The sequence below is a fragment of the Colobus angolensis genome, unplaced genomic scaffold (assembly GCF_000951035.1).
Source record: "Colobus angolensis palliatus isolate OR3802 unplaced genomic scaffold, Cang.pa_1.0 Scaffold511, whole genome shotgun sequence".
In the NCBI taxonomy this organism is placed as follows: domain Eukaryota; kingdom Metazoa; phylum Chordata; class Mammalia; order Primates; family Cercopithecidae; genus Colobus; species Colobus angolensis.
The window spans coordinates 741,836-760,305 of record NW_012118611.1 but is presented as its reverse complement, the minus strand read 5'-3'; the positions used below and the strand labels follow the sequence as shown (position 1 = coordinate 760,305).

Genomic DNA, 18,470 nt, shown 5'->3' with positions numbered 1-18,470 from the left:
CCTACGTGTGGTGGGGCCCCTCTCCATGGGCTGTCCCCTTGGTGTCCATTGTGGGGCAGGGACCCCTCACCCCACCCGAGGCAGGCGCTGTTCCCTCACAGGAGCCCTCCTCCCACAGGTGAGACCTCAGACGAGCTGCAGGAGGTGCAGCTTCCGCTGATCCCGGAGCCCTGGTGCCGCCTGCTCTACGGACACCTGTCCTACATCATGCCCGACATGCTGTGTGCTGGGGACATCCTGAACGTTAAGACCGTGTGTGAGGTGTGCCCCTCCTGGTCCATAAAACAGAGGTCACGGGTGCCCTGTGCCTGTGGACCCCAGGGGACCCCACTCTGGCCTCTCACTGACTAGCAGGAGCCCTGCAGCCGTGCCCTGAGCTGAGCAGGGCGATGCATGACAATGTATGAATGCCACATGCCTGCAGCAGGCCTCCCTGCAGCTCTGGGCTGTGTTGCAGCCAGTAGGGGGGCTGGGTGAGAGGGGGACACTGGCCCCTTCCAGTAGGGCCTGCACGGCCACCCCCTTGCACCGAGAGACAGGTGTAGGAGGCAGCAGACCTGGGACTCCCAGTTCATAATAACTCCCTCTTCCTTTCTAGGGTGACTCCGGGGGCCCACTTGTGTGTGAATTCAACCGCAGCTGGTTGCAGATTGGAATTGTGAGCTGGGGCCGAGGCTGCACCAACCCTCTGTACCCTGGAGTGTATACCAGTGTTTCCTATTTCTCAGAATGGATACGTTATAACATAGAAATCACACCCACTCCTCCTCAGCCAGCCCCTGCTCTCTCTGCAGCTCTGGGGGCCACTCTCAGTGTCCTTGTGGCCATGATGGCTGGCTGGTCAGTGCTGTGAGGTCAGGATACCCACTCTAGCGTTCTCACGGCTGCACACCCTGCCCCGGCCCAGCTGCCTCCAGAGCCCTAAGCATCTCCTGTCCTGGTCTCTCTGAAGCAAGCAAGGGCCACCTATCCCAGGGGTGGATGCTGAGTCCAGGAGGTAATGAGCAAGTGTACAAAGAAGAAAGGGAAGGGGGAGAGTGGCTGGCCAGGGAGAACCCAGCTTGGGCAGAGTGCACCTGAGATTTGATAAGATCATTAAATATTTACAAAGCAAGCCTCTGAGATCACCTGTGTGGCTCCTTCTGCCCCTGCCGGAGTCATTGTCCTCTTTCAGGCACAGAAAGGAGAGACTATCACCCCTCCCAAGGCTCTCAGGAAAGGAGAAGCACAGACCGAATAAGCTCTTTCCAGAAACAGAGGGGCGATGACACAGACACACTCCTCTGAATCTGTGGGATGTGGTCAAAGCCCAGGCCCGAGGAAAGGTCATTGCTTACATGCCTACACCTGTACATATAAAACAGCTGCAGACATTTAAACATCCAATTGCAAAAAAAAAGTGTTGGGGCAGTAACCTGAGCTGAAAGTAGACACCAGGAGGGAACAAACACGATGAAGCATGAAGGAGCCCCAAGTCAGAAAAGCACCAAAACTTGTATTTCAAAAGTCTGCTCCTTGGAAAAAATCAAACAGTGGACAGGGGTTGGGGGATCACTAACCTACTTAAGATAGGAGATGAGAACAAAAATATACAAAATGAGAAATGACAAGTGAAAATGATCCACCAACAGTGAAAAGGTAAGAAACCACATGAGAGAGTGTACAACTCTATATAAATAAATTTAAATGAAAAAAAGCAGCACTTTTTAGGAAAAAAATTTGCTAAAACTAACCCCAGTAGAGAGAGAGGTTTTAGGCTGGGCACTGTGGCTTATGCCTGTAATCCCAGCACTTTGGGAGGTCAAGGCAGGAGGATCACTTGAGCTCAGGAGTTCAAGGCCAGCCTGGGCAACATAGCAAGACCCCTGTCTAAAAAAATCAGCCAGGCATGGTGGTGCACACTTGTAATCCCAGTTACTGTGGAGGCTGAGGTGGGAGGATTGCTTGAACCCTTGAGGTTGAGGCTGCAGTGAGCTATGATCGTGCCACTTCACTCCAGACTGGACCACGCAGTGAGACACAGTCTCAAAAAAAAAAAAGAGAGAGAGAGAGAGAAAGAGAAGTTTTATTAAATAGACCGAATTTTTGTAGAAAAAATTGAGACATTTAAGAAAGAACATCCCCCCACAGTAAAAGTTTTTGGGGAGTCAAAAGCTATATATGGATTTTTTACTGCATGGGGGGTACCAGTAACCCCAACATTGTTCAAGGGTCAACTGGACTTCCTTTTACAATTTTAAATAGTTGCCCTAGAGTTCACAATAAAGAATTACAACTAATCTATGTCCACTTTCAAAAAAACACTACCATTTCACATTTCACAGGTAGTAGCTCATCTAGTGATGAGACATCAATAGCATTCTTCATTTCTGTTACAGTGGTTTTGATTTCTAGCATTTCTTTTTGTTTGATTGGTTTTCATCTTCACATTTTATTTTTATTTTCGTAGATTTAGGGGTGCAAGTGCAGTTTTGTTACATGATATTGCATAGTACTGAAGTCTAGGCTTTTAGTGTAACCATTACCCAAATAGTGAACATTATGCCCATTAGGTAATTTCTCCTTCCTCATCCCCGTCCCACCCTCCCACCTCTCTGAGTCTCCAATATCTATTATCTGCTCTCTATATCCATGTGTACACATTATTTAGCTCCCACATAAGTGAGAACATATGCTAATTGACTGTTTCTGAGTTGTTTCATGTAGGATAATGGCCTCCAGTTCTATCCACATAGCTGCAAAAGACATGATTTCATTCTTTTTTATGGGTGAGTAGTATTCCATGATATATATGTACATTGTCTCTATCCAACCATCTGTTGATAGACACTCAGGTTGCTTTCCTGTCTTTAGCATTTCTTTTTATTCTTTGAGTTTCATGGCTCTGCTTTCAGTGCCCCTCTCTTCTTCTATGTGGCCCACTTTTCCCATTACAGCCCTTAGTGTATGAATCCTAATACTTCAAATTCCCAGTCCAATAATTCCAAAATATCTGCCATATCTGAGTTTTGTTCTGATGCTTGGTCTCTTCAGGCTGTGTGGGGTTTTTGTTTTGCTTATTTTGCCTTTTAGCATGCCTTGTAACTTTTTGTTGAAAGCTAGACATGATATATTAAGTAAGAGGATCTGAGGTAAACTGATCATTGGTGTGAGGTTTATCTGACTAGCAATTAGGCTGTGTTTACCACCTCCTGAAGCTGTGGTGTTTGAGTCCAAACTTTCCCCTGATGATCTTGTTTTTGCCTCCTCTGTTGTCTTTGGGTCTCCCTGGAGACTCCTTCTTAAATAAACAAGTAGTTATTTCAGCTGTAATCCTCTGATATTACATAGGAACCCCATGGATGTAATGATAAGGTGTGGGGATGAGGAAGCATTCTTTAGTTCTGTGGTTAGGTCTCAGTCTGTTAGTGAGAAGGTCACTACCCAAGTGTTTTTCTCACCTTCACTTTCCCCCCTTAAGTGTGATGGGAATATAATGGGCTGAAGTTGGGTATTTCCCAACATTCAAGGCTAGGGCAGGCTGGATTCCAGTATTTCCCTTCCCACACGTCAGACTGATAGAACCCAAGTCGGTTAGGCTCTGGTTAAATAGTTTCCCTTGAGGGCAGGCTTTGGTTAATGAGAACAGACAGTGCTGGGCATATTTAAAATTGGCTACTTTTCTCCTTGCTATGCCACAAACACTGGGGGATTCTTCTCTGCTCTTCACCTGAGAGCCTGGTGTAGCTTCCAGAACTAAAACTCATAAAAGTGTGAGGACCCCTAAAAGTGGGCCCTGAGGAGTTTTAAGCTCTCAAGTTAGCCCTTGCTTAGTCTCTAGCAGTTCATCAATTACCCTTTAAGTATTTCCACTGGTGCTGACTCTGCTGGGGCCTCTCCTCCCCAGCAAGTTGTGATTGTCTCTGCCCACCTGTCCGTCTCTCCAGTGTTCAGGGAGGTAGTTTGTTCTGTGGCCTCACTTCTCTTATGAATCTAAAAAGAGTTGTTGATTTGTAGTTTGTTCACCTTTTTTCTTGTTGTAAGGATGGGAGTGATAAGTTCCAACCTGTTTACATGCCAAACCGGAATCTAGATGTCACTCAAATACTTCTATAAAGAGACATCTTGTCATCTACTATTTGGTTGCCTAGTGACAAATTTGTATAGAAAAGACAATGTCTTATTCTTTTCTTTAGAAGCTCTTAAGATCATGTGATTGTTCTTTTTCACCATCTAAAGCGGGCCAGTTAGCTTTTAAATGTTATTTTTAGGTCATAGATTTAAATATATTTGATGGTCAATTAAATATAATTGAAATATATTTCAATTCATTGCAATTATTATTCCTATGAAAGCTCAAATTGCCCCGTATTCATACAACAGGAGCTTTGCCAGCTTGGTTCCTGAGTCCTTTTAACAGTGCTGGGCATAATAGTACTAATGGTATCTGCTAGTTTTCTTTTATATGGTTTGACAAGATTTTCAGGCTCATCTGGTCTATTTCCTGCCTAAGACCTAGAGTCAGTCATTCCCCCAAGAAACTTTGTTTTTTTTGTAGTCAAACACAGTATTTCAAGACCACGATCTGAGCGCTCAGAAGATCATTGCTACTGAAGGTGGGATGTAAATTCCAATTTAAGTCCAGAGCTACAGAGATTTTACTTATATTCTTTTTTAAAAAAAGCAATCTGTAGTTTGTATTCTGTATTGAGAATACTTTCATCAGTTCTAACAGTTTTAGTGTTTCCTTGGGGTTTTTTGGGTGGAGTCTTTAGGGTTTTCTATATATAAGAAATGAAATGTCATCTGAAAACAGAGACCATTTCATTTCTTCCATTCCTATTTGAATGTATTTTATTTCTTTTTCTTGCCTAGTTTCTGTGGCAAAGACTTCTAGTACCACATTAAATAGAAGTGGTGAGAGTGGGCATCCTTGCCATGTTCTTGATCTTAGAGGGAAATCTCAATTTTTGCCATTGAGCATAATGTGTTTCTCAAGGAGGTGATAACCCATAATTATTAATCTGTTTTGTCACACATTCACACACAACAATCTCATACACATCATTAATGTGAACACTAACAATATGATGACTGAAAACAGCTTAAATGTTTTGGTATGGCCTTCATTTCCTCACAGTCTTTGATATTTGTAACTACAGTTTCATCGCTGGAGCACATGCCAATTATGTTCTGTCCCTTTAACTCTCATTTAGTGTTAGTGCAACAAGTGATTGTCTATTTAATTCTGGTCGTTGAATAAATGTCTCTTATGGATGTTTCAGGAAGGGTTCATGGAAGCAACCTTCCCTGATTTCCTACAAGTATATCTCTGTTCATTTTATTCAAAGGGCAGTCTTCCTGGATTTAAGTACTTAGCTCCCTTTTTCTTTGAATAAGTATATTACATGTGGAACTCCATTTTATTAGAACATTGAGGCTTGTTGTCAAAAATATCTGATATTAATAATTCATTGTCTTCTCAGCACTTTGGGGGGCCGAGGTGGGAGGATCACCTGAGGTTGGGAGTTCGAGACTACCCTGACCAACATGGAGAAATCCTGTCTCTACTAAAAATACAAAATCAGCTGGGTGTGGTGGTGCATGTCTGTAATCCCAACTACTCGGGAGGCTGAGACAAGAGAATCGCTTGAACCCAGGAGTGGAGGTTGCAGTGAGTCGAGATCACACCATTGCGTTCCAGCCTGGGCAACAAGAGTGAAACTGCGTCTCAAAAAAAGAAAAAAAAAAATTCATTGTCTTTCTGCTATAAGTCATTGGTCTTAGTGTTAATCTTTCCGAATTGATTCCCAAGTAGATAATGTCCTATTTTAATATTAACATAACATTTCAAAATTTTTTCTTTTTTTCTCCAAAGTTTACTGACTCCAGGTTACCACCCTTGTTAAAGTTATAAGACTTGGGTTTCTTGTTTGTTTGTTTTTAGTGGCTTATTTATTTATTTATTTTTGTAGAGACGGGGTCTCGCTTATGTTGCCGAGGCTGGTCTCAAACTCCTGAGCTCAAGCAATCCTCCTGCCTCAGCCTCCCCAAATGCTGGGATTACAGGTGTGCGTCATCATCACACCTGGCTTCAAACTTTTCTTAATTTAGGAAAAGTTTTAATTACAGTTTATTATTTGTTCTAGTATCTGAATCTTCCTTTCTTCTTAGGAATTCTATTAGATTTTATTTTAAACTCCTCTGCCTACTTTATTTTTAAATCAATTTTATCGAACTTTGCTTATCAATTTTCTTGGGTCTTTCTTATCCTTTTCTTAATTCATCTTTCATTTTTAAAACTGCCTTCCTGTTTGCTAGCTTAATTTTCATTTATGAGATGATTTTTCTTTAATCCTGCCTCAGACTCCCAAAGTGCTGGGATTACAAGTGTAAGTCACCACACCCAACCATTTTCTTTTTTTCTTTTCTGAGATGGAGTTTCGCTCTTGTTGCCCAGGCTGGAGTGCAATGGCACGATCTCGGCTCACTGCAACCTCCACCTCCTGGGTTCAAGCGATTCTCCTCCCTCAGCCTCCCAAGTAGCTGTGATTACAGGCATGTGCCACCACGCTTGGCTAGTTTTTGTATTTTTAGTAGAGACAGGGTTTTGCTATGTCAGCCAGGCTGGTCTCAAACTCCTGACCTCATGTGATCTGCCCGCCTTGGCTTCCCAAAGTGCTGGGATTACAGGTGTGAGCTACTGCACCCAGCCCAGCCATTTTTTAAAAATCTGTTTTGAAATAGTAGATTACAGTTTTCACCTGAGTGCTTCTCTTTCTGGCATGCTTTCATTGTCTATAGAGGTATTATTATTCTCTTTTCTCTTGCAATAATCTTGCAGAGGATTTGATCTCAATACTTTTGCATTGCTTGTGTTTGTGAGAAATTAAGTCTTTCCAAGCTTTTATAAAGAAGTGTTGGGAGCAAGTCCCCCAAAATCTGGCCATAAACTGGCCTCAAGATTGGCCATAAGCAAAATCTCTGCAGCACTGTCATATGTCCATAATGGCCCCAACGCCCAAGCTGGAAGGTTGTGGGTTTATGGGAATGAGGGCAAGGAACACCTGGCCCGCCCAGGCCAGAAAACCGCTTAAAGGCATTCTTAAACCACAAACAAAAGCATGAGCGATCTGTGTCTTTAAGGGTGTGTTCCTGCTGCAGTTAACTAGCCCCACCTATTCATTTAATTTGGCCCATCCCTTCATTTCCCATAAGGAATACTTTTAGTTAATTTAATATCTATGGAAACAATGCTAGTGACTGGTTTGCTGTTAATAAATATGTGGGTAAATCTCTGTTCAGTGCTCTCAGCTCTGAAGGCTGTGAGACCCCTGATTACTCACTTCACACCTCTATATTTCTGTGTGTGTGTCTTTAATTCCTCTAGCACTGCTGGAATTAGGGTCTCCCCAACAGAGCTGGTCTCAGCAAAGAAGCATACTTTAGGATAATATCTTTCACTGTTTTCCTGTAGCATGCGTAACTGTGGCAGCTTGTTTTCCAAAATTCCCTGTCTCTATTTCCTGCTTTGACTTTTTTTCCCACCCTTCTTTTCATTTTGTCATTATTGTCCATAACCTGCCCAATTTTGCCTCCACTGCCAGTGGGGTCTCCTCAATGGGACCTGGTTCCAGAAGGGAGGCTTGGGGGGCCCTCCAGCACTGCCGACTCCCTACCCAAGCTGTGCCTTCTGTAGTGTGGGCTACTTGTCTTAAGCTAGTCCACGTGTAAGCCGCTGCTGGCTCTCTAGGGCTCTCCTATCTCCAGGCCCTCGATGCCACTTCCACCAAGCAACACTGGTAAACATGTGGGACTTGTGGCTGTTGGTGGTTTGTGGGAAGTAGGACAAGCCTTGTCACCTAATTTTATTGTGAAAGTTGTCTGTTTCTTTTACTCTCCAGTTGCTCTTTAAAAAAAAAATTGAGACAGGGTATTGCTCTGTCACCCAGGCTGGAGTGCAGTGATGTGATCACAGCTCACTGTAGCTTTGACCTCCTGGGCTCAAGCAATACTCCCACCACAGCCTCCAGAATAGCTGGGACTACAGACATGCACCACTATGTCCAGCTAATTTTTTTAGATTTTTTAGTAGAGACAGGGTCTTGCTATGTTGTCCAGGCTGGTCTCAAACTCCTGGCCTCAAGCCATCCTCCCACCTTGGCCTCCCAAAGTGCTGGGATTATGGGTGTGAGCCACCACACCTGGCCTGCTCTATTTTATGTGGAGATTCAGAGAGCCCTCAATTCTGTCATTGCCACTGCCACTTCCAGAATTCCTCATTTGTTTTCAACAACCATTGTTATTTTCTACTCACACACATATGTTTACTCTTTAGGGTCCTCTCTATAGAAGGCATTTATCCAAGGAAGAGTTGTGACTCACATATATTTACTCTCTAGGGTCCTCTCCACACAAGGCATTTATCCAAGGAATAGTCATGAACCTTAAATACAGTCACTTGTTGTACTAATAGCAAATGAGAATGAGAGGGGAGAGGCAGTAGTGTATAACAGGATGTGCTCCAGTGGTGTAATGATAGTTACAAATATGAAAGACTGCAGGGAAACCAGAAGACCTCTTCTCCATTCCTTCTTGCAGTTCAATGCTTAAATCTGGGATCACTGCCTTTACATGAACTTCTACCATGGAGAGGTATGAAAAGGGATTGAGGTTGTAGCTACCGTGGGGGACATGAAAAGGGAAGAAGGTTGGAGGGCACTCCCTGGAGCTCAGAATGTCCTCGATCTGACTCCAGATAGTTGTTACAAATGGGCTCACATGCACACAGATTCATTGAGCTGTTCCCTTAGGAGGGTCCTCTTTACAAACATAAATGAACACTGATCATAGAAAAATGGTATTAATAATATTTAACGAGGTTTGGGAAAAATAGAATTAGAATACTGGATATCAAAATGTAAAATTGGAGTGGAGGGAGTAGGGCTAAGGTGTTCTAAGGTCTTGTATTATCCAGGTTGAGAGTAAAGATTTTGATTAACTTTAGATTTTAAAGATTATAAGCTGTAATTTTAAGACTAATCACTGAAAGAATAGAAACAGAGTGTGTCATTGTAATTAATAATGGAGGAAGTGGAGAACTGAAAACTTTTTAAAAATCAGCCAGTCCACAAGGCGGGGAAAAAGAGAAAATGTAGAAAAGGAAGAAAAAAATAGAAAGCACAAAATAAGGAGGTATACACAAAAACCAAAACATCAGCAATTACATTAAACTTACAAGATAATCCAGTTAAAATCAAAGAATTTCAGATGGTTACAAAAAAAAAAAAAAAAGAAATGCTATTACAAGAGACATACCTAAAACAAAAATTAATTAATTAGAAATTTATTAAATAGAAATTTAATGTGTGATAGAGAGGGCCAATAAGGTTAAAATTTGGTACTTTGAAAGAACTGTTCATTTTTCTAAGTCTTCAGATAGTTGTGTTTTATATTTTTATTTTTATTTTTTTACATATTTTTTGAGACAGGGTCTTGCTCTGTCGCCTAGGCTGGAGTGCAGTACTGTAATCTTGGCTCACTGCAACTTCCACTTCCTGGGTACAAGTGATTCTCCTACCTCAGCCTCCTGAGTAGCTGGGACTACAAGCGTGCACCACCTTGCCTGGTTAATTTTCATGGTTTTATAGAGATGGGGTTTCACCATGTTGCCCAGGCTGGTCTTGAACTCCTGGGCTCAAGCGATCTATCCACCTTGGCCTCCCAAAGTGCTGGGACTGCAGGCTGTGTTTTAAATATTTTATCCAGTTCATAGTTATTTATGGGAAGGTTGAACTGATAGCAACTACGTAGCCATTAACAGAAACAGAAAGTACATCAATTAACTCACAGAGAAAAAAAACATATGATTATCCCAATTAATGCAAAAAATTTTATAAGGTTCAATATCTATTTATGATTAAAATATATATAGGGCAAACTTGAAATATCAGGAAAATTTTCTACTTTGACAAAGGCTACATTTAATATCTAAGAGCAAGCATTATAGTTTTTCTTGAAAAAGCAAGGTGTAAAAATTTTAAAAATAAAATAAATAAAAGTAAAGCATTATACTTTTGTAGAAAGTTTCAATTCTCCTAAAGACTGGGAACCATATAAGAATGTGTTAGATATCATATTGGGCATGTTGACCAAATAGAGGATAAGGGCTGGAAGAGAAGAAATAAAACTAATGTTATAATAGATGATGGGATGATCTATCCTCCTAGAAAAATCTGCAGAATCAACAAACTCTTCAAACATTTTTAAATTCCGCAAGTTTGCCAGATACACAATCAACCTACAAAAGTCAATTACATTTATTGCTATAGCTAGAAAATATAATCACAGAGAAAGAAAACAAAACCATGAAGTATACAGAAAACTCCTATGGAGAAAGCACTCCCACTCTAAGGAAAGGCAAAGAAGAGGAAACGAGACATCCCATGCTCTGACATGAGACAATGTAATATTAATACATATCCAGTTTCCCTCCAGTAAATCCATATATTCAAAACAATTTTAACCAAAATTTCAATTGGATATTTTTGAAAGAACTCCATAAATTTAATCTGGAAATGTATGTGGTGGAACAAAAGGTCTGTAAATAGGTAAGTCAACCTGAACGATAAGTATAAAGTTATAAACACCTACTTCAAAGCTATGGTGGTCTTAGTAATAAAGGTACTGCTTTGATGAAGGACAAAAGGGCCCATGAGACAGAACAGAGCTCAAACAGATGCACACATGAATGTATTCCCCAGGCAAGGAACGGCCAGGCTGCTTAGTGTAGATCATATCAGGAAACAGGGCTTGCTGTAGGGAGGAAAATAAAACTGGGTTTTATGTAACATCGCCCATGAAAACAGCCACAGGGCCAATTAAAGACCTAGATACAAAACTTAAAATAAAATGGGAATCAAAAATGCAGAACATCTTTGTGACCAAGGAGTGGAGAAGAGCCTCTTACATAGAGGCTCAAAAGCACAAACCATCTGAGGGAAAAAGGTTATTTAATTCCAGCAAGTGAAAACACTTTTTTTGAGACAGGGTCTCACTGTGTTGCCCAGGCTGGAGTGCAGTGGTACGATCATGGCTCACTGCAGCCTCGAACTCCTGAGCTCAAACAATCCTACTGGCTCAGCCTCTTGAATAGCTGGGATGACGGGCACACGCCACTACACCTGGCTAATTGTTTTTAAATTTTTTGTAGAGATGGGATCTTGCTATGTGGCCCAGGCTGGTCTCAAACTCCTGGGTTCAAATGATCCTCCCACCTTGGCCTCCCAGAGAACTTTGGAAAGGCCGGGCCACTGGCTCGTGCCTATGGTCCCAGTGCTTTGGGGGACCAAGTCAGGAGGATTGCTTGAGCCCAGAAGGTTAAGACAGCAGTGATCTGTGATTATGCCACTGCACTCTAGCCTGGGCGATAGAGCAAAGACCCTGTCTCAAAAATAAATAAATAAATAAAATTTAAAAAGAGAGCCAAAGGTGGAAACAGCCTAACTGTCCATCACCTGATGAATGGATAAAGCAAACATGGACCATCCACACAGTGGAATAACATTCAGCCATCAAAAGGGGTAAATGACTCAGGCCACAATGTGGATGAGCCTTGAAAGTCTGATGGCCAAATGAAAGAAGCAAGACTCAAAGGGCCGCAGAGTGTGTGATTCCACTTTGGACAATGTCGGGAATAGGCAAAGCCCGAGAGACAGAAAGCTAGCTGGTGGTTGCATAACTGTGGAACCAGGCCAATCTGGCTCAACTTTTATAAAACAAAATTGTGAATTGTTTTTCAGTTGCATGGACCCCAGATTGCAAGTTACCTGAACACATCCAGATGAACCAAGCTTGCAACCACAGGCAGAACCTAAGTGCTAGGCCAAGGAACAGAGTAGTGAATTAAGAAACTGACACCGCAGGCCAGGCACAGTGGCTCACGCCTGTAATCCTGTACTTTGGGAGACCGAGGTGGGCGGATCACAAGGTCAGGAGCTCGAGACCAGCCTGGCCAATATGGTGAAACCCCATCTCTACTAAAAATACAAAAATTAGCCAGGCATGGTGGCGTGTGCCTGTAGCCCCAGATAATCGAGAGGCTAAGGCAGAAGAATCACTTGGACCCGGAAGGCGGAGGTTGCAGTGAGTCGAGATCACTCCACTGCACTCCAGCCTGGGTAACAGAGCGAGACTCCATCTCAAAAAAAAAAAGAAAAAGAAAAAAGAAAAGAAAAAGAAAAAGAAACGGACACTGCATAACGGGATCCATGCTCCATTTAGATTAAGCCCTGGTGTCACCCCATGGTGGGATCCAATCAAATCACACCTCTCAGCATCACCTCATTGCAAGATCCAATCAGATCATGCCTCATTACCCTCTTTATAAAACCTGCCTCAGATCCCAGCTCTAGGAGACAGATTTGAGCACTTCCCCCTGACTGCTTGCCAGTCAACATACAGTAAAAGCCTTTCTTTTCTCAAAAGCTGGTGCCATAGTATTGGCTTCCATGCATGTCAGGCAGCAAGCCCATTACTCAATGACAGTTGTTAGGGGATAAGGGGAAGGGAATGCAGTGTGATTGCTAACGGGTACAGGTTTCTCTTGGGGGTGATGAGAAGATTTTGGAACTAGACAGAGGTGGTGGTTGCACAATGTTGTGAATGCACCTAGGGCCACCAAACTGTTCACTTTGAAATGGTTAATTTTATATACAAAGCTCACCTAACAAAAAGAAATGCAGTCACACAAAATGATTAAGCACACATTGCAAGAATGTATTCCAGTAAAAGTGCACCTTAAAAATATGTAAATGATTACCTCAGGTAGAGAGGGAAAGGAGAATGAATGTGGCAAAAGATGGCCATAAAGAAATGCACAGATGCTGGAAAAAATAAAAAAAGAAACGCACAGATGAGTATCTGAAAAGAGATGTGGCCTGCCCAGATCAGCAAGACCAGAGGGAAAAGGAAAAGAAAGAATGCCGATGTCCCTGTCCCTCTGCTGGTCAAGTAGCATGGCTTGTGAGGCTCCTGTGCTGGTGAGACCTGGGCCAGGCTGGGGTGGGGAGACCCCAGACCCAGGATGGGAGTTGGGGAAGGCATGGGTAGGGTCCATCAGCAGAGGTATCTCCTCAGCCCTCCAAGGGACTTTACAAAGGCAGGTGCCATCCCACTCTGTTTTTCCTCTCGGACTTGAGAGATTGTGCAGGCCTGTCCCTTGGCATGCCTAGTAAGTTGCACATGCACTCCAGACCCTTTTGTATAAAAATTGTACAGGAACTGTACAGTGGCTCATGCCTGTAATCCCAGCACTTTGGGAAGCCAAGGTGAGAGGCAGAGTTTGCTTGAGCCCAGGAGTTCAAGAGCAGCCTGGCAACAAAGCAAGACCTCGCCTCTAAAAAATTTTTGTATTAAAAAAATTAACTGGGCATGGTGGCATGCAACTGTGGTCCCAGCTACTTGGGAGCCTGACGGGGGAGAATGGCTTGGGCCCAGGAGTTTGAAGGTGCAGTGAGCTATGATTGAGCCACTGCACTCCAGCCTGTGTGACAAAGCGAGACCTTGCCTCTAAAAAAGCAAAAGAAGAAAAAGTTGGACAAGATGCGGATGACATTGCTTATGGGATGTGCCAGAACTGGCAAGTGCCTGGGAAAGGCCTCTATAGGTCCACAGCTCACCATGCCACCCGGCTTTCCACTGAGGCCAGGCTGTTCCCCAGTGCCCCTCCCCACTGTGGTCTTTGTCCTCCAATACTACAGGACCATGCAAATGCTCATTTTGTTGAGCACCCACAGGTGCCTTCAGAGTGCTACTGATGCCTGCCCCTTCTTGGGCAGGGACTGTCAGCTCCAAAGACCTCTTTCAGAAAGTGATCTGCAACCCTGATCCTTCAAATTCACTGTCTAGGCAAGTCCCATGACCACACCTTGCTTTGGAAGCAGATGGGTCAGATCCAGGGGAGGAGCCCACCTGTGGGCAGATGAGGGTTAGAGAGGCTGGTACTGTCTACACCTGCTGTTTGGGGTACCTGAAGATTCCAGGGTTCACGATCTGGCCTTCTCTTCTGTGGATTCCAGGATCCACCTCTCTACCCACACCTGCGGGCGTGGTGGGCATCCTCAGCCTGGTGTGTTTATGCAGAAAGGTGTTCCTGGGACCCTAAGGCCAGCAATCCCATGCAGTTTCCAAGCGTCGCTTTCTCATCTGTAACTCACAAGCTTACAAAGTTACATCTGCAACTCTCAAATGATTTTCCTTCAAGGACAGACCAAGGGGCGGCCTTTTTCTGGTGGTGGCATCCTGAACTCTCCTACCACCAGGGGGCATTTCTCTGACGTCCAGGAAACTGAACTTCCCAGGACCCCAGTAAATTCGCATGGACTTCCAAGTAGATCCCTTCACTGCCCAGTAGGGCATGCAGTGCCCAGAGACCCACTGGTGTGAAGCACAGTCATGGCATGAGTGACACTGGGTTTAGGGGTACTGAGATTGGCAGTGACAAAAGGCAAGTTGAATCTAGGGGTTCCCCAATCTTTCATTTGTCTTGAGCATTGGAATGCCCCCACTAATAGAAGCTACCAGAAAGACCATGTCTGTGCACAGATCACAGGTTGCAGAAAGCCCGGCCCATGGGGCTCCCTCTCACACTCTAGCCAGGCCCTGCAGGGTCGCACGGGGGACAAGGCCCAGCAGGCTGCAAGGGCAGAGGCTTCACCAGGGTGCCCGGCAGCCTGTGCACTCCAGCATTGGGCCGAGCCACCCAGCACTCAACTCTGGCCGGGCAGTAGGGCCTGCTGCTTGTGGGCCCCTTGGGGGAGGTCCTGCAGAGTAGGCACATCTACTCCTGCAGGGCTGCCTCCAGGGGAAACCTCCTGAGCGGCCTCTGGTGCTGGGGATGCCACCCATACTGTGCAGAGGAACTTCAATCTGCCCTTCTGCAGCCTATGTCTATTCCTGAGATAGTGGCAGGGAGACATGCTTCCTACAACAGCATGACCTCCCCAGATCCAGCCCCTGGTCAGCTTCCGGTGAACAACTGGCCATGAAATCCAGACAGACGGTAGTGTCTGGTGCTTGGGGTGAGGGTTTAGGAGACAGGCAGGTGCATCTGCTCCTAACCCATAGCAAACTCTTCTCTCTTTTTCCAGGTGAACTCTGGGACACCTGAGTCTGTAAACTGAACCACATCTGGAGATGTAGTTCACAACTTGGAGATGTGAACTGGGATGACATAGCTGCAACCCCCCTGGGGTCTCCAGCACTCATGCCAGTGTCTCTTGCTGCATAGAATCAATCCATCTTAGGCCGGGCGCGGTGGCTCAAGCCTGTAATCCCAGCACTTTGGGAGGCCGAGACAGGCGGATCACAAGGTCAGGAGATCGAGACCATCCTGACTAATACGGTGAAACCCTGTCTCTATTAAAAAGTACAAAAAAAGAAAACTAGCCGGGCGACAAGGCGGGCGCCTGTAGTCCCAGCTACTCGGGAGGCTGAGGCAGGAGAATGGCGTAAACCCGGGAGGCGGAGCTTGCAGTGAGCTGAGATCCGGCCACTGCACTCCAGCCCGGGCGGCAGAGCAAGACTCCGTCTCAAAAAAAAAAAGAATCAATCCATTTTTATTGCCGTGCCCCACCACCTCTCCAGGAAGGCTCCAGCAGGCCACATCCACTCTCCTGACTTTCTCAGTGCCTCAGTGCCTCAAGGTCCCCTGTGTTTGTCATGATCCGAGAGCCTCTCCCCGTCAAGAGGGCTCCCTGGAAGCTGCCCATCTCATGCCCTCCCCTGGCAGTGCATGCTCTCACTCAAATCACTTTATCTTCTACCCATCCCTGCATCCACCATGGTGGTCAGGAGCCTCCCCTGAAGTGTGAAATATCCCCTCTGAAATGTGCAGGGCAGTACAAAGGCCGCAACATTCTTCTAATAGCAACTGTGGAAGGACAGGATACGTAGATGTAATTATGGGATATAACACCTGCAGATATAATGGCCAATAATCTTCCATTAATGAAAAAAGTAAGTTTTCCACTTGCTAAATCCCACTAAAGATGTAGATGCATATTTTTAAGTTCATATTTTATATATCTTAGTAAAACTTTGGAAAACCAAAAATAGAAAAATCTTAAATGCTGAAAATAAACAGAAGGAGATTCAAAGTGAAATCAAGCTAATAAGGAACATACTGAATACCAAAAGAATGTAGGGTCATATCTTCAAAGACAAAGGGAAAATAATTGTGAGCCTAAGTTTCTACACCCAGTCAAGCCAACACACCTGAGTAAGAATGAAAAGAAAGTGTTTTGTCAGATATAAAAGGAATTAGAATGGAAACTACAAACTGAAGGCTACTGAAAGTCACTACAAAATGTACACAGAGAGGAGAAAACTGATCTCACACATATGTTCTCTGATTACAGTGAAGCTGACTGGAAATTAGTAACAGAAGGGTATCTAGGAAATCTCTATGTGTTTACAAATTGAGAAATGCACTTCCAAATAACCTATGAGTCAAAGAGGATAATAGAAAATAGTTCAAACTGAATTTTTTTTAATGCAAACTGAATTTTTACAAAGGAAATTTAAAAAATTAAAAATAGGGAACATCAAAACCTGCCCTACAAGAACTACCCTACAAGAAATGCCAAGAGGTCCCTTCAGGCTGAAATGAAAGAACACTGACAATAATTCACAGCCACATGGAGAAATACAGGCCACTGGGTTAGGTGCTTACAACGGTAATATGAAGGCCAGTAGAACTGTGAAGTTTTTTTTGTAATTCATCTTCTTTCCCTATATGATTTAAAGGACAAATACATGAAACAACAATTATAAAGATATGCTAATGGGCATACAATATATAAAGATGTCATTTGTTACAATAACAAGGAAGAAGGAATAGAACTGTGTAAGTCCAGGGTTTGTGTATACTATTGAAGTTAAGTTAGTATTAATGAAAACTAGAACATTATATTAATAAGTTTAAGGTGTTAATTGTAATCCCCAAGGAAATCACTAAGAAATAACTACAACATATACAAAAATGTAAATAAGAAGGGAACCAAAATGATATACCAAAAAAAAAAAAAAAACCTCAAAGTAAGCAGAAGGCATTAATGGAAGGATTGAGGAACAAAAAAAATGAAACATTTCTAAAAATAACAAAATGGCAGTAGTCTTTTCTTATCAGTAATTATTTTAAATGTAAATTGCTTAAGTTATCCAATTGAATAGCAGAGATTGGCAGAATGGATACCAATAGCAACAAAACCCAAACAAAACAAAGCTTATGGTTCATCTATACGCTTAGAAGAGACTCCTTCAGACCCAAAGACACACATAGGTTGAAAGTGAAAGAACAGAAAAAGATAACCCATGAAAATCATACCAAAAGAGAGCTAGGGTGCCTATACAGACAAATTAGGCCTTAAGTAAAAAATAGTTACGAGAGACAAAAAGGGACATTATATTCAAAGGTTCAATCCATCAAGAAGAGACAACAACCATAAACATATATACACCTAACAAGAGATCTCTAAAAAACATGAAGCAAAAATTGACAGAATTGAAAGGATAAAGTTTCACAAGAATAAAGACTTCAGAAACGGGAGGAAACGGGAGTGAACGGAGAGCTTAGTGACCATCATGAGCCTCCTCAACAAGCCCAAGAGTGAGATGACCCCAGAGGAGCTGCAGAAGCGAGAGGAGGAAGAATTTAACACGGGTCCACTCTCTGTGCTCACTCAGTCAGTCAAGAACAACACCCAAGTGCTCATCAACTGTCGCAACAATAAGAAACTCCTGGGCCGCGTGAAGGCCTTCGATAGGCACTGCAACATGGTGCTGAAGAACGTGAAGGAGATGTGGACTGAGGTCCCTAAGAGCGGCAAGGGCAAGAAGAAATCCAAGCCAGTCAACAAAGACCGCTACATCTCCAAGATGTTCCTGCGCGGGGACTCGGTCATCGTGGTCCTGCGGAACCCGCTCATCGCCGGCAAGTAGGGGCTGCCTATCCATCGACAGAACTCACTATCCTGTCCTATGAAGACGAGTTGCCACTGGTGTTGAGAATAATAAAGCTCTGTGTTTTTTTCTAAAAAAAAAAAAAAAAAAAAAAAAGAATAAAGACTTCAATACTCCACTTTCAATAATGGATAAAATAACCACACAGAAGATCAATATGAAAATGGAGGACTTGAACAATACTATAGACCAGCTAGACCTAGTAGATACTCTAGTATCTACTAGATACCTAGTAGAACACTCCATCCCCAGACAGCAGAATATATATTTTCCCCAAGCACACATAGAACATTCTCAAAGATATACCATATGTTAGACCACAAAACAAGTCTTAATAAATTTCTAAAAGTTAAAATTATCCAACTTATCTTCTCCAACCACAATGGAATGAAACTAGAGATTAATAACAGAAGGAAAACTAGAAATTCGCAAATATGTGAAAATTAAATGACATATGTTAAAACAATCAA

At 43.3% G+C, this 18,470-nt stretch overlaps 2 protein-coding genes across 4 annotated transcripts in view; both read left to right on the top strand.

Moving 5' to 3' along the window:
• Window positions 1-1,114, top strand: part of PRSS38 (protease, serine, 38) — a 45,430-nt gene extending 44,316 nt beyond the window's left edge. The window contains exons 4-5 of the mRNA XM_011960522.1: window positions 119-261; window positions 599-1,114. Of these exons, the coding sequence (XP_011815912.1) occupies window positions 119-261; window positions 599-853 (398 nt within the window). The 3' untranslated portion in view covers window positions 854-1,114. The remainder of the gene's footprint in view (window positions 1-118; window positions 262-598) is intronic.
• Window positions 1,115-6,576: 5,462 nt separating this feature from the next.
• Window positions 6,577-18,079, top strand: LOC105525000 (small nuclear ribonucleoprotein Sm D2). Of its 3 annotated transcripts, XM_011960521.1 has the most exons (3): window positions 6,662-6,674; window positions 8,412-8,416; window positions 17,628-18,073. In XM_011960521.1, the coding sequence occupies exon 3, from the start codon at window positions 17,653-17,655 to the stop codon at window positions 17,977-17,979; it is 327 nt and encodes a 108-aa protein (XP_011815911.1). In that variant the 5' UTR covers window positions 6,662-6,674; window positions 8,412-8,416; window positions 17,628-17,652; the 3' UTR covers window positions 17,980-18,073. The 3 variants fall into 3 exon arrangements, with proteins under 3 accessions (XP_011815910.1, XP_011815911.1, XP_011815909.1); XM_011960520.1 differs by lacking the exon at window positions 8,412-8,416 and having other exon boundaries at window positions 6,577-6,672; window positions 17,625-18,073; XM_011960519.1 differs by lacking the exons at window positions 6,662-6,674; window positions 8,412-8,416 and having other exon boundaries at window positions 17,577-18,079.
• Window positions 18,080-18,470: the final 391 nt, after the last annotated feature.

Excerpts from the sequence above, each read along its gene's own strand:
- LOC105525000 (XM_011960519.1), top strand. The coding sequence starts at position 17,623 with ATGAGCCTCCTCAACAAGCCCAAGAGTGAGATGACCCCAGAGGAGCTG.